The sequence below is a fragment of the Tubulanus polymorphus genome, chromosome 6 (assembly GCF_964204645.1).
Source record: "Tubulanus polymorphus chromosome 6, tnTubPoly1.2, whole genome shotgun sequence".
Lineage (NCBI taxonomy): Eukaryota > Metazoa > Nemertea > Palaeonemertea > Tubulaniformes > Tubulanidae > Tubulanus > Tubulanus polymorphus.
This window is the reverse complement of record NC_134030.1, coordinates 15,148,999-15,171,037: the sequence shown is the minus strand read 5'-3', so window position 1 is coordinate 15,171,037 and position 22,039 is coordinate 15,148,999. Positions and strand designations below refer to the sequence as shown.

The following is a 22,039-nucleotide window of genomic DNA, read 5'->3' as shown; positions in this document are numbered from 1 at the left end:
ACTTTGAAGTCACGAATTAAAAAGATTTTTCAAGCAATGCCCTTACTACAAACAACCTCTAGCTTTCAAGGTAAACCACACTTTGCCCATGGGCAATTTATTTGAACTATAGTGCTGCTATTTTCCCGATCAAATTGCTAGATTTTGTTTGTTTCTCATGAGTCAACACTTGTAATTCAAGTGTGATTTTGATGTGCGTAGAGATACATTATGACTAGCCTAATGAATGGCGGCGCCATGTTTAAGCAGCGGGTCGATCGTTGAATAGTGGAATTATAGGGTGGAATCATCTTGATTGTATCCATACGAAGTTAATTAAAGGTTAGTGTCAACAAATGGTCCATAATAGTCCCTTAACTATAACTTATGTGGAGAGACGCTCTTAACCGGGAAAACTGTGATCTGTTTCGTGTTATCGTTGGCCTAAGTGACTGACCTTGCTTGAGCGTTCGCTGCCGGCACGCCACTTTAAAGTTATGATTAAAGTATTATATAACTGATTGTTAATGACATACCACAAATAAACCTTTAAAGAAAGGTACCTATAAGTGTCTGACATTCTACCGAATAAAATTTCGGATTGATTCACCGCATAGTTTTTTCATAGTGAGCATTTTAGTATATGAATCAATTAAGATTATTGACAGACGCGGATGCGGTTGTACCAGCTGTTGAAGACGTAAACAATGATTTAAACCACGTGCGTGATGAAAACAGGAACATCGAACTAAGAAGCACTGAATTTTTGAATTACAAAAATTACAAAGATTTGAATAGGCATCTATGCTGGTTTTTCAAAAGGTCGTATCTTAATGTGGCTGCCATTGGGGTGGCCATGTTAGTATATGAATCAATTTAGATTATTGACAGACGCGGGTGCGGTTGTATCAGCTGTTGAAGACGTTAACAATGTAAACAATGATATAAACCACGTGCGCGATGAAAACAGGAACATCGAACTAAGAAGCACTGAATTTTTGAATTACAAAAATTACAAAGATTTGAATAGGCATCTATGCTGGTTTTTCAAAAGGTCGAATCTTAATGTGGCTGCCATTGGGGTGGCCATCTTGAATTTCTTGTTTGCGCGATGCAGTCCGCAATTCTAGATGGATTTCACACAATCAATTGCACAACAATCAACCACAATCAATTGCAAAGTTGTTGCCCATGACATTTTCTATGATTGGTAAGTTTCAAAGCCATTGGTTATTCTATTGGTTATTATTGGTCACCAGGTAGTGTTTACTTAGTAATGCCTGATTTTATATGTACCTAGGCATATTTTGTTAACACAATCAATTGCAAAATTCTAGCTTGTGATATGTTCTTTGATGGTGGTGAGTTTCAAGGTCATTGGTTTTATGCATGTTTCAAAGTCATTGGTTTTTGTATGGTCACCATGGGGCGTTGAATATTGAAATTCTTAGATTATTGAGCATTTGAAACTTCCTTTTAGTTGGCATGGTGTCTGTGGACCCCTAGTTTTTTGTCTCACGGTCCATACACAGCTTGTATAACCATAAATACGATAGCTGACTATCAAGCTCCGTTTTCATGCACTACTTATTGATTACTTTGTACTCCAGGATCTTTAGATTTATCTGCCGAATTCAAGACAAATTAAGTTAATCCACTTTTCAGATATTTGAGAATGAGATGATTCTTTTCCATTGTTGTAAACAAGCAACATTGATAACAAGATTAGTGATAACAAGATTAGTCCTCTATGTTTCTCCTAACACAATCATAACTGTTATGTTTGATATTTTATAATTATGAACTTACAATATCAGATAATTGCTTTGAATTTTAGGTTGCACTACATTTGTTTGGAAGGAAAAATGTGTAGCGTTTACAGGTGATACACTATTAATAAAAGGCTGTGGACGAACTGATTTTCAGGCTGGTGAGTTCTAATTGTATTATCAAATGATTTCTGCGGAGCAAATACTGGGTCCGAGCCACTTTTTAAAACTTTTTTGTGGTGCATGGCGTTAGGTTGGGACATACTCATTACTCCAAGTCCCAATACTCTGAACTCTCAATACTCCAAAGTATTTCTCACAAGTGGTTGCTGGCTGTGCTATCTTACTACACTTTATATACTCTGCTGTGTTCATATACTACTGTACACACACATGCATACACATGTCTCTGTAAACTGCAGTAGGCATTCGCTTGTGTGTGCCGGCAGTCAGTGAATGTCTTGTTCATTTCTGAGATTAATTTACAGAATAAAATTATGTTGATTTCTACATTATTAATGATTTATCCCGCTAATATCTTTCATGAATTTCCGAGTCATCTCGAGTATTGTCTAATTACTAGACTGATTGCTCTGGCGAGCAAATAACATAATCATAAGTAAGGCCCATCAGAAGCAAAATTACATTGGTAGGGCCCACCCCCCATATTTGCCCTTAAATGCCCTGAATTATAATATTCAGGATTTTCACATTTTTCCCCAAAAAAACCATTGGCATCAAACTCTTGGAAATAACAAGACTTTTAAACATTACCGGCTGATGAACATAATCACCAATATCGGGCGTTTTCAATTTAATACCGAGGAATTTTGGTAGCGACATTTTTTCTTGTGTTTTCTGTGCTGTTTTCTTTTAGCTACTGATGTATTATAGTCATATGTCAGATATTTCCTTATTAGTCACGTGTGTACCGGCTGACTGATGGCATGATTCATAACCAATTTAAATCCCTTACAAAAAAATCACGTGTGTGATTTTTTTTTAAACATGTGTGATTCACATGTGTAAAAATGGGACATCATCACATGTGTGATTTTGTCCCATTTTTACACATGTGAATCAGACATATGATTCACATTCAAGCTGTATCGCACGAGTAATTTTCTAAATCACACATGTGATTTTGTACCATTTTTACACATGTGAATCACATGTGTGATACAGCCCTGAATGTGAATCACACATGTCATATAACACAGTCATGTGTGATTTATAACGCATGTGATCTGCATTCGTCATCATTGTTCCAGCTCCACACGACTGTATTCGAGAAGAAGTATAAATACACATTCATAATGGTCAAAATTTGACCACTTCTTTCATTGGACATAATGTTTCATCCATACTTCCTAAAAACTCAATGCCTGAAGGGAGATTTACATAGTGGCAAAACAAAATGTAGTTTCAAAATTACCAACCAAATGTAATAACTCACTTGTGTACATGTTAATCGGAATTTTATTTTCAAATATTTAAAGATTTACTTCATCGATTTATACTGTTTCAGCATTTGTCCAATCTTCTTTCTAATTTGGGCCGAGGTAACCCCTGATATACAATTCAGAACATCATCTGGAATGAGACAAAATGAGACAATGAGAATGAGACAAATTTATAAAACATTTAAATACTACACACAATTCCAAACCATAAATCAATATCCCTAATATCAATCATCTGATGAAAAAAGTTACATTTATATGATAAGTGAAACCAGACGAAAATAAACGGGGCTATTGTAACACTAGCTTATAACTTTTTTCAATCAACACTTACCAAAACAGGACTCAAAACCTCTTTTTCAGTAATTTGTTCCGGCTGAAAGTATACGTTTCATTTTCCATGTAGATAAATTACTACTCGAGGAAATGTACTGACTCCCTAGATTAATAATGGAAAATTCCATTTTAATTTATAAATGATTCATTCAAAAATGTAGAAAGAATTGGCAAATACGGTTCAATACCGGCTGATCATTCAGTTTAGGAATTATACAGTATAGTATTCAAACGAGTGTCTTTTTCCTGGACAGATCGTGATTTAAAAATAGTTCATGGTGTAATCTAGGCCTACTTGTTATTTAACCTTTGAAAAAGCTAGGCATGGAGATGTTGTACTTTGCCATGCATCAATCATGAAATATTTGTAATGCATCAATCACGTCCATGAAATAAAGTTTCGATGAATTTGATTTAATTGATTGATTGGTACACGCCACTGATTTTACCGATTACAGTACATTCAATTAACATCGTCGACTATGAATATTTGATGAAACACAATAATACTTGCTTTTGAGCTTGGATTCAAACACCAAACTTTTCGAACTAAGAAATTAACCATGTAAAATTGATTAAAAACAGCAACGACTATCCTCAAAATAATTGCAAATGGCGCCGTGCGTGCCTGCATGCTCATTCCGAGGCCTTTGCTAGCCGTCATCAACGGTTTGAATCCCGTAAATACCTGCTAATTTTTCGAAGTCCTTTTTGAATATTTATATTTTTTTAGAACTCAACAGCGAATGTAAAAACATATAATAACCTTATTTTATTTATTTAGCCGAATGAAAATACAAACTCAATAGTCCGTGGACATTCGTACTTGGTTTTTGCACAGTAGGGGCGCCAGTGTTAGATAAAATCTAACCATGTGTTGAAAATGTTGAAATAATGAGTACAGTTATGGAAATATTCTTATTCCAACATGGATTCTATGACAAAAATGCAGATGTTCAGAATTTGGAACCAACATGGGTCATATCCGAAATATTCACACTGTGTTGCAGATTGGAATAACTGATGTTAATCACATGTGTTATTCTAATGACATGTGTGATCCTAGCGGTTACACATGTGATCTGTGTTGTTGATCCAATCACATGTGTGAATTACATGTGTATTTCTCAATCACACATGTATTTCAGAATCACACATGTGATCATGTGTTATTCACACATGTGATATGCTCCACAACACAGATCACATGTGTGATAGCTGGAATCACATGTGTTTTCTGTGTCTTTCACACATGTAATGTGTGTCATTCACACACATAACATGTGTGAATTTTTTGTAAGGGATTGTTAACAACATAGCTGAATCTAGTATGAAAACCGCTTAATTTACCTAAAATTCCCGCGCAGATGGGCTTAATCGCAAATCACACCCTGTACAGTATGTACGGCTATTGTTACATGATGGCCATACAATGCGATAATGGGCAAAATGAGAAAAGGACCCTAAAAAGGGTTGGTGAAAAAAAATTGGGTGTTTGGACCCGGGCCCCCACTCTGTCGGCCCTGTAACTCATTGACGATCTTCACCTGATGGTTCCTTGTAATTTAAAATAATTTCTGGGAAAAGGTACTCAAAACAGTTTGAAGGGGTACATGAAAAAGCAGTGAATTCTTTTTCCAAAATCCTAGGTCGACATTTACTTGAGTATGTACTAAGGATTCAATTGTTTTAGCGGATCAAATTGAATTATCTAAATTTTGTCAAAGTATTGGTATCTTATTAACCCCAGTTGCTAGCGACCGATATGAATAGAGCAGTTATACAGTTATTTTGAATAGAATAGTCAAGTATTGATTTCAGCAAAGTATTTTTACCCATTTTCCTGTGAGGAGATGGTGACACCAGATGGCCTACAATGTCTAACAAAGCAGGAAAGTAATATATTATACAATTGGCATGTAGTAGACGGTAAAGAAATCACGTGTCACGTGGGTCAAATTTCTTATGTTGAGAAGATCGTCAGCAGTAATGTCCAATGCACAAAAGACGTGCTCTTGTGAGTTTGGCTGATATGAATCTGATGACAGTTTTGAATATGGTTGGCCCAACAATCTGGATGACCTTTGGGATCTCAGACCTGGGGGTCAGGACCTGAAGGTAACCCCGAAAGTTTGCAAACTTGGTATCATTCGAAAGCTTGTGACAAGAGCTTTCATAAAATACATACTATTATGGGGTTATTATGATTTCCACTTGCATGGTCCAAAATCACTCACAGGCCGAGAAATACTTGCCGCTTAAAGGGTTAAGAGATGATTGGTAATACAAAGTTGATTTGTGATGTGTTGTTAGAGGGAAATTTCGAGATCTAGCATTATAACGATATTTATTCGAACGAAGATTAATGAGCTTAAATAGTGCTTTCAGTACTGGCAAAAATTCATAAAGACTAATAATCTACATCTTTTTGGCTAACTTTTGAGGTAACTTCCAAAGTCTTTAGCCCAATAAGTATTTGGGTTATATTCATCGTGAATGTGCCAATACAAGCTGAAGAATGTGCTTTATCTTAGAGTTAAAAATGTTATAGCCAGGAATAGCCAGAACAGTGCAATTAGAATTAATAATAATATAATGATCATTTATTTTCTTATATAGCGCTTAACTAAAAATCATAATCTAAGCACTTTACATTATAAAACATATGCAGCATATTTAAAACAATTGTACAATTATAGATAAGAACAATAAGATTTTTTTAAAAAGGTATGTTTTAAGGCAAGCTTTAAAAGAGTCAACCGAGGGACTTTCACGGTTGTTGGTCGAAGAACGATTTGAGACAGGAACAATAAGACGGGTTCTGTCTTGACTAGAACGAAGTGCTGTACAGGCTTATAAACACTGACAAGTGATTCAAGATAAGCAGGAGCAAGACCATGCAAACACTAATAGACAAGGAGAAGAATTTTAAAATCAACACGGGCACAAATTGGAAGCCAATGAAGCTTAACCAAAGCTGGAGTAATATGGTAAAACTTTTTAGTTCTTGTAATGAGACGAGCTGCAAGCGATGAATTAGGGTTGTATTTGTTCCAATGAGAAGAGAATTTGCATAGATCAATCTGATGACAGTGCTTGATTATGGATGGCCCTAAAATCTGGATGACCTTGGGATCTGTGACCTTGGGGCCAGACCCTGAAGGTCACCACCAAAGTTCGCAACCATTTGATTGGTACCATTCGATACCATTGGTACCATTCGAAAGCTTATGAAAAGAGCTTTTATAAAATACATGCAATATGGGGTTATCCCTCATATCTACTGAGTTATTCAGTTTTCCCCTTGTAAGGTCCAAAATCACTCACAGGCCGAAAAATACTTGCCGGTTAAAGGGTTAAATTCAGGTCTGGATATTCCTGTGCAGAATACATATTCACTAGACATCCGACCAAGCATATCGTCGATTACATTTCAATCTATTCCCGTGTCCGATAGATGTGATGTTTCTAATAATAATTCGTCCCATAAATAATGTTTCAAATTACCAGATTTGAATTTTAATATCTTTGACACGGTTGTTGGTCCTCCTGTAGTGAATTCCACATCACATTTTCTTTCATATTTCAGTGAAATGGTACTGAAAAAAATTCTACTTGTTACTGATAGCACTTTTCAGAGGTTGGCAGCCCTGTGTGAAAGTACTTACTGCCGCTGTGACTAACTGCGATTAGGTTGAAGTAATGTTAAATGTGCACTACCGGCTATGGTTCAGTTGGCCATTTTAAACCCCCCCTCAACGAAGTGTAGGGGGTTATTAAAATGGAGTCTTTCTATGGAAAAAATCTTGTCTAGAGGTCTCCTCCTAAACTTCTAGCTCTCCCTTCTTGTAACTTGGCACGTATGATTGTCTGGGTATGTTATTGTGCATGTGCATTTTATTTTGTAAGATGGCTGATCTTGAATTTCTTGTTAGTACGACACAGCCTGGAATATCTGATACTTATCTATGAAACTTGATATGAGAGTGACAGGTTTAAGGTATATTTATGTTCAACATAAGCATCTTTTAAAGTGGGGGAGAGTGTATGGCAGGGGGTATTTTAGGCTGCCAGGCATAATTGTAGATGTCTAAATTAAAGTATCTTTTAACCATTAAGATCCCAAAGCCAATAGGTCAGATTAGAGCAAACTCAACGTTTTGGATGGCATCAGAAGCCGCTTTGATGCAGTCAAATCATATATTTATTCTAATCTCACAAATGGTGATAATTATACGTTAAGCTCCCTGAACCCTCATTGGTAATTGTGACTAGAATACTACTTAAGTAATCAATACCTACATAAATTGCCTAAGGTGCTCTGAAACACCGATTACACAAGTTTAAAGGTGTAGATGAGAAGGAACATAACTTCTAATGGCCAATGTTTTTTTCTTTCATTTCTAGGGGATCCTGGTTTATTACATGATTCTGTGCATGGAAAAATATTTAGTTTACCAGATCATTTCATACTATTCCCTGCTCACGATTACACAGGTAGGAAGACAGATAACTTTTTGCATATTTGATTATTTCTAGTGTTCAATATGGATCTGGTTAAAGAGCTTCATATAGTGTTACGAGATATGATGAGTTTTATAACCACTAGCCCAATCAACTTGACTACTTCAAATAAAAGGCTGAATAATATCTGATAACCTAATATGTTTTCAAATAATTTGATGTAAATACCAATATTTCCATGAATTCCAAACTCTTAGTCGATAATTCAATGCTGAAGGCACAATATTTCAGCCCTATATTTCCATTACATCCTTTCAAATGACAATGATATTCACTGAAAAATCGAAACATTGTATCCTCCTTTTTTGCCCCCGGCCTTTGGATGAGGGCTATTGTCGTCCCCCATATCCGTCCATACGTCCAAGCTGGGAGACATGTGGAAGTTAACCCATTAAACGCTGGAACTTCGTATATATGTTCCAGAATAACAAATGCTTAAATATAGCTGGAAAGCAGCGATAACAGGTTTTCTGCACAGTCTTAGAATACTGTTCATCGGTCAACATGGTTTTTGTAAAAGGAATGTGAACAAACAGTCAAGTAGACCTACTTTTAGCCATGGACAACTGGACCAGATGGTCTTTTTTGACTCTGGAAAATCGACTGTTTGGCCTTAATTAGTACTTATGGATTTCGACATGCATTTGATAAGGTACAACATCAGTCATTGTTGAACAAGCTATTGGGAAACAGTATCAATGATGGGTCGCTCAAATGGCATAGCAGTTATCTCCAAACGAAAACAGGTTGCCGAAATCAACAGAACGCCTCATCATGGAATGAGTCGTTCTAGCTAGTGGAGTCACGCAAGGTTGTATCCTAAGTCCTTTTCTCTTCACTGTACTGATAAATGATAAACACAGTTATCCAAAATGTACTGGACCAAGTAAATTTCCAAAACGACCTAAACAAGCTGTGTTACGTACATGGTCAGAAACATGGAAGATGGGCTTCAACCTAAAAGGCATGATATGGATATTGGATACAAAGAAAACCCGGGTTCAGATTATACCTTAGTGTTCGAGTGCGAAGATTATTTTGTTCGAATAAAGATTACTCATTATAATGAAAAGACCATTTCGTTCCATCAAAATTTTGTTCTTTGGAACGAAAAATGCTTTGATCGAACAATATACTTGTTCAAACAAATAACTTAATGTTCAGACAAGAAAATTTTGTATGAATTGAAACAATTCTGTTCGATCGAACAATTTACTTTTCATTCGAACAAAAACTTTTCTGTCAAAAAACTTTCTGTCGCGACAAAAAAATTTGTTGATCGAAAACAATCTTATTCGAATGGATGTTTGAATGAAAACGATCCTGTTCGATCGAACAATTTGTTTGAACGAAAGACCTTGTGTTAAAAAAAAGTTTGTTCAAACAGAAACAACTATTTTCGACAAAATTTTCAATAAACTTCATTTTTGCCAATAAAATATCGTTGATAATTGTGATTGATCATTGGAAGTCAGAACCAGTTTATAACTAATACATGCATTCTAATAAATCTTGTTTCCTCCTTTTCAGGGAACTTAGCTTTAACCTAGTAGAGGCTACTGGCCTATGTAGGCCAACGTATATGCGTAGGCCTAGCATCCTGACAGATTGGTCTTAGGCCTATTGAATTTCAACCCTCCTAAACATCATACTCCTACACCTTATTCAACAAGGATAGGTCTCTGGGGTATTCAATTGGTAAAATCGATTTCATTTGCGGATAATGAAGAAAGAAATCATTTGTACGTCGTAGCAATGTTGCCGGATTTTTATTTCAAATTTTGTTATGAAGTTCAATCCATCAGTCCGTTAATTATCACAACAATTATACTGTGTTTGTTTGAGACAGTAAAGCTCAGTATCAATAAACACTTCTAGCGACCTAGAAAGGATCTCCTATCCCCATGGCGAATACTTACTCCGAATATCAAGCATGAGTCCAGCTTACGGATAAGTGTGTCATATACCTGCATTAAGTAAATATCTTGTGGATTTGATAAAGATCGATATGTACTGTAAAAAATTAAATATTGATAAATGTTTGAAGCCTGCGGCCAAATCAAGTAATAAATTCTTTTATTTTGAAACCTCGTCGACACAACAGCTTTTCTCCGCTGCATCTGTTTGGAGTGTTCAGTTTAGGCCTATGACTCACTGGTACTCTAATGATTTATCCTATTTTAGTAAATATACGATAAGTTTGGTAAAGAAAAAGTTGATATTGTTTAACTAATTTTTTTAAGCCTGTAGCCAAATCATCTGTTGTTATAAATTTATTTGTACTTGATTACATTTTCATGATGAGGAGAAACTCGCAAAAACCCATGGATCGGTAATATTTACTGATGAAGAAAATTGATTATTGTTAAAATTACTGTTCAAAGACTGTGGCTGATTGTGCAATCATTGGGGTAATAAATTTATTAATTTTTGTTGAATTGAAATCGACGTGACAAGAAACCTGCGGTAGATTTCGGAATGACGAATTAGAAATACATATCTTTGAATGGGGCCCAATTTCCGATGTTTACGGCCCGACAGTGCTTTTTTTTTACGTTGATTCTTCAAAATTTCGCATTGAGTATTTGTAGATCAAAGTGAGCTGTATGATTTCAGACGGATTGTATCGGCAACAGCGGTAAGGTTAGAAAGCCTATGTACTTTTGACAAAAAAAGTGTGGAAAAATTAATAACAATTAATATAGCTGCAAAGCAGCGATAACGGGTTTTCTGCATAGTCTTAGAATCAAGTTCAACGGAGGATTACGACAAAGCATTTGATAAGGCACTACATCAGCCATTACTAAACAGGCTATTAGGAAACAGTATCAATTATAGGTCTTCCAAATGGCTCAGCAGTTATCTCTGAATGTCAAGTGTGAGTCCAGCATACGGATAGGAGTGTGTTATATACTTGTATTTAGTAAATATGGTCTGCGTACTATACATATGTACATGTAGTCATATTAGTACTCACTTTTTTTTATTTCTATAATAAAATGACTGAATTACACATGGAAAATGGATGCTAGAATCATTATTCAAAATTTACCTCCCGTAGTGGTTAGAAAAGAAACTAATTATATGAGGGGTTCGTTGTGTTTCATATCCAGGTACATGTATGTCAATTCTCATAGAAATCTCTTTATTCGCTTAGTAGATGAAAATGCCTTTCAGCAACTTGCAACTACTTCGAACCTCAGGACTTTGAAGTCCTCTTGTTAAAAAGTCAAATCTTAATTGATTTGTGTGCATAGGCCTAAGCCAAGCCATCAGGTGTGTGTGGAATTGAATCAAATTCGACACAGCAATTTGCTGAAATTCGCGACAGATCTTTTTGAAAATTAGCATGACGATTGGGTCTGGTGAGATGTCTGCCCCATGATATGTCTTGAAAAAAAAGGTCGTTGTGATCAAATATGGTTGCCAGTAGGGTGGCCATCTAGAAACCCTGTGGGCCTCTTGTTAGAATTTCTAGTTGAAGTTTTGGAGGGAAATTTTGAATGAGTCTTCGATCAATTATTTTATCTTTTACATGTATTTGTTTTCCCCAAGGACCCATCAGCATGAGAAAAATTTGGTCGGCCAGACTCAAGGTGGCTGTCCTCTGACCTTATTTGTGCCAAAAATGTCAATGATGGCTTGAATTCTGAGACCTGCTGCTTCCCAATGGTTTGCCATTTTTCTTTGGAATTTGTGATTTGCATTGTATGAAAAGAGCTCTTAAATACATCAGGCAGGAATTTTTCGATCAACCAATTAGCACGCAATTGGTGGCCATCTTAGTGTCATCAGTATTCATGCGTAGGTGGAAGACGGGTTTTTAGGAAAATATCAACAGGTTTCAACTTATAGTCTTGATATCTGACTTTTATTAGAACTGGCATAGGATATATCTCCTCACTTGGAATTGGAATCATATTTATACAATGAAACTTTTATTCTTTTAGATTTCTATTTGATTTTTAGCATCGGTTAATGTCTATGACGTCTACAAACAAAACAAACTACGCATTTTTATGAATAGAGTTTATTTTGTCTAAAAAGAATTATCATTTAAACATAACGTAACTGTCACTGAGTGTCTTTGATCAAAGGTTTCTTACCCGACCACAGAGAAAGATTCTTTCTAAATGCCAATATTTTCTAAATTTGGATTGATCGCCAATGGTTTTTTGGTTTACCTTTGTCAGCGATATGATGTTGGCATTGAGCCAATTCATGTAAAATAGCGGTACGTTTTTTTTATGTGAGCATTTTTTTCATTGGTTCTCGGGTTAAACGACGTATAATCGATGCGATTGAAGACATGGCAAACCTCTGTCGATGACATGGTCAACTGAGTTAAAAATTCTACGAAAAACTGTTTTTGGCGGGAGAATTCTTAGCTCTCGCGTATAAAATTGCAATGACCTCGATTGGTGGGCGTCATCTCTATGAGCGAATGGGATTGGCTGTTTTTGGGATATACGGGGAATTCAGGCGCTACTAAAATAATTATGGGAAAGCCATAGTATGGTGTACGTTTCATTGGACAAGGTGCAGTTTATGTGCGAATTTCAAATGCTCATTGCTGGTGAGGATGTAATTATTTCACACATCCGCCATAGGTATTGTTTCATTTCAATACCCGGTGATTGTTTTGATTGACATTGAAGAGTAAGCAAACATTCACTTACACGAGGCCTCCACGTGCGCGCGGAGTGCTACACGACACACACAAGCTTGTACAGTACACAACTATAGGTGATGCTGTAACGCGTGCACGTTTGACATGAAAATAGGCTGAACAATTGTAGCAGAAGATGAGCGCTGTGTTTTCTGTTTGATAGAATTTGTAATAAATTGTAATTTCTTGTGACCTGAAAATATTAAGCAGCAAACTACAAGTATAGGTCGAGGTCTGAATATTGTAGTTGTAAATTCCAAGTCAACATCAAGACAGAATAACCACTCAGTACTAATCATCCCAACCTTCAAATTCAGATTCTTCATCTTCAGAGGCACTTAGGAAATTATCGAACCACCAGGTCCTGCGATCCTCTGCTTCAGCTCTCATCACTTCTTCATCATCAGATGAGTCTGAAGATGAAGAGTCATCTTCTTCAGTATCCTGCAGAGCCTCACTCTTTTCGACATCATAATACTTCCTCCTTCTCTTCCTTTGTTTGTACTTCCTTCCAGCTCTCTGATTTGGCCTCCTCACTTTTCTTTCCTTCCAGAGAGCAACTACAGGGGACACATCAAACTTGCCAACTGGAGGGCCCTCCTCCAATATGCGCAACAAATTAGTTAGCCTGACTTCGCCAGGAGAACACCGTGCAGTAGTTTTGATGCGCTTGAGTTTTGAGAAGAGACGCTCCAGTTTGGCATTACTGACTGGAATGCAAAACTAAAGTTCAATCAATGCAATGATGTTTTGCCACCTTATCTTGGCATGAGAAGAATGGAAAATTAATTTCCACACATCTTTGTAGTTGCTCTTTGATGGATTCAGAAAATCAAGTGTGTAACTTACCAGGTCGTGCCACTCCTCAGTCACTGTTACTGTTGGGCAGGAAAGCCCAATGCTGGCTTGAAAGTGCTGATACACTTCGGTTATTTCCGCATCAGCAAATTCTTCACCCACAACACTATCATCAGTTGAATCAGGCTCACTGAGCATTTTTGATTTTGGTAACCAAAGCTCGGTGTTCAAAACAATTTCAACCTTTTCAACAACAGAATTCTCAAGGCGAGCAGAAATACACGTGTTTACAGCATCAATGATAGGGTCTTTGCGTGCTCTACAATATTCTAAGCTGGAGTCAAATGATCGTGAAGAGAACCTGACACCCTGATACGAGCATTGGTCTCCTTCACGCTTGATTTGACTCATGAGATGTTTTGTGACGGTCATATTTTCAAGATTTTTGTTTGCCAGTTTCTGCATTTTTTCATTCACAATTCTGACAGCTGCCACACTACTGACAATATCGATGCCTTCACTCTGAACTGACTTTGACAAAACTGATGGGGGTGTCAGAACATCGATGAAAAATGCAATGTGAATGAGCATCTTACTAGTTTTCCATTTTTTCAAGTAACCTTGAACATCATGGCTGTTTCGTTCAGTGGACAGATTCTCTAGGTGCATGATATATAAACCGTACTTGTCTAACACCAAGCGTAAGGCATTAAGTTTGAAAGATATCCGTCTAGTACCACATGCCTTTTTGGGCTTCAGGGAACCCTCAGTACATTCAAATGTGTTGTTTACTAGCGATGCACGATTTTTTAATTCTGCAAGTTTCTTTGGAGACTTGTGGTATAGATAGAATAGGCGCATTAACATGTGGTCAACATCTTTGAAAAAGGTCTGGTCAAGTGCATCTTTTAAGGCTAACTCAAGTTTATGAGCAATGGACCACTGAAAAATGAGCCAGGGACATTCATCCTTGAGTAATTTTGAAACACCACTCTTTTGGCCACTGTTTACTGATGCTCCGTCGGCACCAAAGCCGATCAGTTTGGAATAGAGCTCAGTTTTATCAATGTCTATCCTTTCAAAACTTTGTTCGATTGCCTGTTTAATACCAGCCGCATTGGCTTTGTACAAATCTTTCAAATACAAGAAAACCAGTTTTGGTTCTGGGTTTTCACATTTTGTATCAAAGTACATAACATAAGAGCATTCTTTTTCAATCACACTATGATCTGTGGATCCATCAGATAGCACACTAAAATATCTAGAGTTTTTCAACTCGTTCTTCAACTGATCAGAAAGATATTTTCCGTGAATGTCTACAAACTCGCCACATTGTACCCTGTTTACGTACGCTTCACCAATATCTACTCCGTGATGTTTTTCTAGCTTCACAATTTCCTCGTAAACTGTGAATGGAAGTTCGTTCTTTGCAACAAAGTATGCAATTTAAAATTTCCGCTGAAGCTGATTCTCTGACTGTCAACTTTGGTGAAACTAGCTAAGATCGGAGGCTGGGTTGGGTCAGTTTTTTGAAGGCCAACCTGAAAGATATAATTTAGAAAATCTTTCCATGTTAACTTAATAAATCTCAAACCCTGAGATTTTGCTAACTTTATTTTGAAAAAAAATTATTTCCTAAAATATCCACTTCTAAGTCTTCTCTATGGTCTAATATGCTTCCCTAGGCTAAAATAGCATGTTTCAGGAGGTTTGCGGTTGGTTTTGAAAATCAGGGGTCGGTAGGACCCCCCTAAAAAAAAAATTCAAACATTTTTTTTACCCTTTTTCGGGCCCGTGTGGGGCCCCGGAAGTTTTATTTCGTCGATCTAGCTCCGTTATATGCGCAGTGTATTGTGTGAGTGCCTGGAGCTATTGTATGTCGAGTACAAAGTGCGTAAGCCACCGTCGAGTGTTGCCCGACCACACACATCGACTGGAGACTGTTACGTCCGGTCACACCCCGCATGGAAAGAGTGGCATGGGGATCAATATTTTATAAGAAAAAACTTTTTTTTAATATGGTGCAAGGTCAATTAATGTTTAAAAAGAGGCACAATGATGCATTGACTTAAATTTTTCTAAATGAATAAATTAATTTGAATTTGAATTTAATTTCATGGAAAATGGGAGACCAACCTGAAATCCTGTGTCTCTCTTGAGAAGCTCAGCTGCTCTTATGTGGCATCTTGTACTGGCGTGATCCTTTGCATTTGACAGTTTCAAGTTTTTTGAACCAACGATCCAGGCATTTGAAAAATCTTTCATCACTCGTATGGTCTTCTGATACCGTGTACACCACTTGCATTTTAAGTCTGTCACCACTCCGTCGGCATCCTCTGTATAATCCAACCACACGTCTGCATTTTGCGTAGCCAAGTCATCCGTAATCCATTTCTTAACAGTATTTACTTTTAACAGACGTTTTTTCGACATCGTGAACGCTTTCCAAAATATCGCGAACCCGGTAATAAAAGTATATTTTACTTCCGCGTTTGCCTGCGCAAGCTTGACACTTGAACTTGAACTTGAACTGTGACAACACGTGGTGCGGTGGAGCTAGCAGATGGCTACACTGACTGAACAGAACTACCGTATTTTCCGGCCAATTAGCCGATTTTCTGGCCTCAGATTTTTACCCAAAATATTGTGATCGGCTTATTGGGCGGATACGATCTGACATAAAAAATCACTTCCTGATCTATGCCACTCTAATGCTCTCAATGATCGTCAAAATCAAGAAAAGTGGTCGATATTTATTTGAGGTCATTATTTACTACCAATTATAATCTATTTTGAACTATTTTATTTTTACTTTGATTGTTCCATCACCGCACAGCGGCAATGGTATACATTTATATAACGCGCGAGTTCATCGTACTACCACGTATCAGTTCATACATTAGTATATATGCAAATCAGCAGTGAGCCGCGTACTGCGTGTATGGCTGTGTGTATAGTAATCAGTTGAGTGAGTCTATATAAAGCACAGTCACTCGGCGATGGATAGTATACACAGCACTCTCACACATCGGCGGGCGCTACTGTCAGCCTCTTAAATCGTCAATTAAGACGAACTAATTGACAAATCAGTGAATTAAAATCTCTGATGAAGGGCCTCGGCTTATTGGGCGAAGTTTTATGAAATCCATGTATTTTAGGCTAAAAAACTGCCCTCGGCTTATTGGCCGGAAAATACGGTAGCGCGATTTCACCGCAATAAGCAACGGAATTGATCAGAAGACAACTGGCACGATTTATCGCAATAAACATCGGAATTAATTGATCGGTGATAGGAAACGGCGCTATTTATTTTCATATCGGTTCAAAAAAGCTAAAACTATTAGATCCATGAAAATTTTCGTGCCGGTCAGCGTGACAGGCAGGAGCGATTTTGCAACGGACATTGTAGCGTTTTGAGCCGGCCAATGTCCGTGACCGGCCGCTTATTTACAGCCTTGAGATCAGTCAGTTGCAACATAGTTCTGGTAGCACCATGTTGGTTGGCTCAGAAATGGTTCCTACCACTTCTCAACCTACTGTGCGACAACCCCAGGATTCTTCCGAATTTCCCGTCGCTTCTTTCTCAGGGGAACTTTCGGCATCATCCGAAGAGCCAGTGGTTAAATCTGCTGGCCGGGCCATTGTCCAGCGATCCTTGTCATCTTCAGGCTTTTCAGAACAGGCTGCCTTCTTTATCGCAGCATCTAAGCCACCATCGACAAGTACCATTTATGACGCCAAATGCGGTCATTTTGCAGATTGGTGTGCTACAGGATAAATTGATCCATGCTCACCCTCTGTAGCTCAATTGGCAGATTTTTTACTAGACTGCTTCTGGATGGCCAAACGTAACAGCTGATCATCGGATATCCCTGCTTGTTGCTGGGTTTTCTGTTTCCCGGCCTCGGGTACCGAGAATAGTTCCACCATGGGATATGTCAGTAATTTTGTAGAAGTTTATGGAGGCTACATTTGAACCTCTTTCTGCAGCGTCATTTGCGAATTCGTCAAAAAAGACTGTATTCTTGCTGTTCTTGGCTTGCTCTGCCCGTCGTTCTGAAACTCATGCACTTTCATTTCGACAAGGTCAAATTGTCTTCGGGCCAGCGAAGGAATTTGTTTCGCTGCGGCCTGCTTTAGAGTTTTTGGCAAAGAACCAATGGCTCGGTCGGTCAACAATGGCAAATTGAAGCCCTAAAACATCAGGTTGAACCTGGTCTTCCGGACAGGACATAATGGCCTGTACGGGCATTGTGTTTCTATTTAGATCGCTCTGCTCCACAAAGGGGTTCGAGGGAGCGGTTATTTATTCCGCTACTGGATCACCTGAAGGGTGATATTTCTCGAGATACAGTGGCCCGACGGGTCTCTTCACTGATCAAAGACATTTTATTGAAGGAGAATCTTTCCTCGGAGGGAGTTGTTTCTCATCAAGTTAGGTCTATGGCTACCTCCTCATGGTTCGGTTATTACTGGAGATTTATTCATAATAAATCACTATATGCAAATTCGAAACCATCGGATGGAAAGTTATACTTCTGTCAGAATGGAAAATTACATTTATAAGCTGTTAGTTGTCGAATCTGAGAGGAGTTATATTTTATGAAAAAATTTTGGCTGGAAAGTGGAAAAGATGATAATTATCAAGGAAATTACAAGACGGTTTTAGAAACCCTAATAAGCGGTTTCATCCCTTCCCATGCAATGTTTCAACCAAAACCTATGTTGACCTATGATAAAAGATTTTTTTAGATTTCATAGTAATACTAAGCATTTAGTATATTTAATTATTTTCAGGTCAGACCATGACAACCGTGTCCGAGGAGAAAAAATTTAATCCGAGATTAACTCTGGCTCGAGAAGACTTTATTGGTGTAATGAATGGATTGAATTTACCATATCCTAAGCAAATAGGTGTGTACGATACTACAAACTATAAACAGCAACAAAAAATGTCACACATAGTATTCAACATAACATACAGCTCTTTTAATATAAGATATATTTTGCGAGCAATTGGTATCTCATGTTTCCGTGATGTTCGACTGATTTGCAAGCTTTATGGATAGGCTTTCATTGTTCATGTAACTAAGTGTTTACAGACCCTCACATGTATAAAAACTGCAGTATGATTGTATTTATTCAAAGCCTCTTGGAAAAAGCTAAACAAATTATTCACAATAAATTGGGCAATTTGCGGTGATGCATATCGAAAAAATACATAAAGAGTATGTATTTTTGATAGCGTGAATAGTCAGATTTTTTATGCCTGTATGGTTTTCCCTTTAACGGACTATTTTTAATTATGATTGTTCTTTCGATTATTAAACAAATAATGCCGGGACACCTGAATACATTCATCTAGCTGCTTATGTTTTTGTCAAGAGCTTTCTTGAATCTTTATTAGGCATATTGCCACTATTCTACCTTCACACTGTACCCCCTGAATAATTTTCATTTCCCGAGGGGAGTTCAGTGTTTTCTGGAACACTGTCTTGCTATGTCTGTTGCCTTATTAAAAAATCTGAGATTTTTAGTACCACAGTGGAACTTCATTATCCTATCACTTGGAAACAACTTATGTTGTTCAGCTTTTATGCCTCTGAAACCCAGCGGAAGCAAGTATTAGTTGAGTAGGCCCAACCGCGAATAGTTCAGGTGAAGTGGTCAAGGTTACATTTGTAAGGGAGCATCTCAAAATTTTTATAGTTTCTTCAATTAGAAAAACTCGCGTTGAATATGATTATTATAAATGGTCCACTTTCCAGCCAAAAACTTTTCATAAAATGTAATTCCTCTCAGATTCGACTACCAACAGCTTATAAACGTAATTCTAAATTCTGTCAGAAATATAACTCAGCGCCTGACCATTTCGAATTTGCGTATAGTAATCTATTATGAATTAATCCCGCATAATTACCGGGTCTAAACAGGCGTCATCGCGAATTCAGACTTGCAATTAGTTCGGATCCGTCATAGACCGGTTGCCTGTCCATTCTAGTTGAAGATAGAGACCGGTAACCAGTCTAGGATCCATCATTTACTGCGGACAATATGCAGCTATGTTCACCACAGGAGGCATTGAATATTGAAAAATTGTTGAGCATTTCAAATCAGTTTTTTTCATTATCTCTCGTTATCAACTTGATGCCTTAGTGGTATTTTTCCATGTAAATTAACAGAGTTTGAAAAATTTAGACAATTATTACATCTCTCCATTCTGTCACCTACTGGCAAAAATCAAGTTTATAACTTTATATACAATATTATGACTGCCCTATTGATATATTTCTTTGTTGTTTTGTAGATGCAGCATTACCAGCCAACCTAGTGTGTGGAATCCAAAAATCACCTGGTCAACTGGTTTGATTTTTTACGTATTTAACGAGAGCGGGGGAAAAGGAAAATGATATTGTACCAGTGAAATCTCCTGCTGACATGGTAGATTAACCATTTGCATGAGTAAACATTGAAGATCCGGAAATTATATTACATTATTGAGAGTATAGAGGTTATATCCCACATAAATTGTTTTTACTTACTGAATGGGAGAAACACTCAAAACACTTGATTTATGCGGTTTCTGATATATTTGAGTAACTGTTTTTGTATAACATGCCATGTAATCCTTTATCCCCCTTCCATTGCAATAATTTACCCTTCACATAAGAATAGAGCTGTTATTGTGAGCAATATTTTGTATCAGCAAGTTTTTGGGTACTTAAAACTGGAATTGTATGCTCCAACTCTGTATGTACTGTGAAACAACTAGGCAGTACCAAGACAATATAAGATTTTTCGGGATCAGAAATCACAGCCCATTTCAAAACAACCTGATACTTTCTCCCCAGGGCTTTACCGTTTTCCGCCGAAAAAATTGGAACAAGTATTAGAATCTATTCATTCAGTTAATTTAAATAGTGTTCAATTGGTAAACTTTAATAGTTTGTTATTATCCAAGATTAGTATGTGTATATATACGGGCATTAACAGTGCTATTACCCAAAACGAAGCAAAACACTTCGAAACCACCCTAAATGACCGAAGACCACCATTAAAAACCGAAAATGTTGACGTAAATTAATTTCAAAGTCAAATTCCAATCGACTTTGTTGTGATGATTCCAACTAACACTTGAAAAGCTAAGCTTACCGAAATTAAATTGCGAATAACCACCTAAAAAGGCGAAACAGAACTTCACCCTTAAGACTAGGCCCAAAAATGGTACAGATAATGAATTTCAATTTCACATTCAAATTGACTTTATTGTGTGCATTCTTTTAATGAGAGGTGTCTGATAAACTCTAAAAACCATGCACCTTTTCATGAATGAACTATTGACCTCGGTGTCATTTCATAAATGTGCACAAGGATATTGAATAAACAAGAAAGAAAAATTTCCCAAGTCGAATTCGGCTTGACTTTACTATACCTAGCACACATGTGTAGGTGCACCGTTTGAAGTGATTCGGTTCATATCAATACACACCGTTTACAGTGATTCGCTTCACGTCGAATATACAGCATGTTGTGCATTGAGTCCTACTACGATATCGCTGTGATTCGTACGGCATATGATAATAAGGTCGAATCCCATATAGTGATCAGGTTATACAAAAATGTGTCTAGGGTTTTATATTGCTTTATATCGTTACAAACAACTTGATTTATGTATTCAACTTGAATAATGTAAATTATTATCCCCAAAGTAAATTCAATCCATGTATTAATGATTTTTTGTTTATGTCCAATATCTTCGTTTATGTATATGTTTCGGACACTCGTTTGTATTTCTCTAAACAGATCTGACGGGGGTATTTGTATGTGTTACCATCACTTTCTACTGATACGTTAAGTGTCTATCATTTCTCACAGAAACTAAAAATGAATACCATTTTATGGAACTATCGTCATGTGTACTCTTTATTTGAACCATAACACACTACAATTCGTTAATATTTGCATTATAAATCAGATCAGATATATGGCCGCCGTGTCAGTCAGGTTGGTCATGTAAGAGCTCCTGGTTTATTAGGCTTTTTCAACCTGTTATACTTGGATTTGACATCGAAGCATAGGATCAATAGATATATACAAATATTGTGACTTGAAGCTGTGAAGATCTCAGGGCGAATTATGCTTGCGAAGCTGATATTTTGATGGATTTATTTTCGAATTTACGAAGATTCTGTTATAATTTGCGATCATAACACTGTTCACAACACTGTTCACTGCTCAAATTGTCACTTCGACACCTGACAGTTGAGTTTGACAGCTATTCACGCAATCAGTGCATTGTATACTGTGTGTCAACTGTACTCGTGTTTGAGAGGTCAAAGTTTGAACTCTCAGCAAATAGTAATTCGTATCTATGTTGAACCATTCTCTTAATACATGAGTAATCTACTGAAGTTAAAATGGCATCACAGGCTAGCATTACAGATATGTTCAAACCGAAATCCTCAGAAAAAATTGTACCGGAAACCAATAATGAGAATAAT

General features: G+C 37.1%; 2 protein-coding genes across 2 annotated transcripts in view; one reads left to right on the top strand and one right to left on the bottom strand.

Moving 5' to 3' along the window:
* LOC141907867 (persulfide dioxygenase ETHE1, mitochondrial-like) overlaps window positions 1–21,757 on the top strand; it is a 78,379-nt gene extending 56,622 nt beyond the window's left edge. The window contains exons 4-7 of the mRNA XM_074797616.1: window positions 1,817–1,909; window positions 7,955–8,044; window positions 18,336–18,452; window positions 19,846–21,757. Of these exons, the coding sequence (XP_074653717.1) occupies window positions 1,817–1,909; window positions 7,955–8,044; window positions 18,336–18,452; window positions 19,846–19,907 (362 nt within the window). The 3' untranslated portion in view covers window positions 19,908–21,757. The remainder of the gene's footprint in view (window positions 1–1,816; window positions 1,910–7,954; window positions 8,045–18,335; window positions 18,453–19,845) is intronic.
* On the bottom strand, window positions 13,032–15,971 carry LOC141907091 (zinc finger protein 862-like). The gene is given in 3 exon segments (XM_074796661.1): window positions 13,032–14,944; window positions 15,016–15,079; window positions 15,675–15,971. Coding segments are annotated over 3 exon segments (2,274 nt in total).
* Window positions 21,758–22,039: the final 282 nt, after the last annotated feature.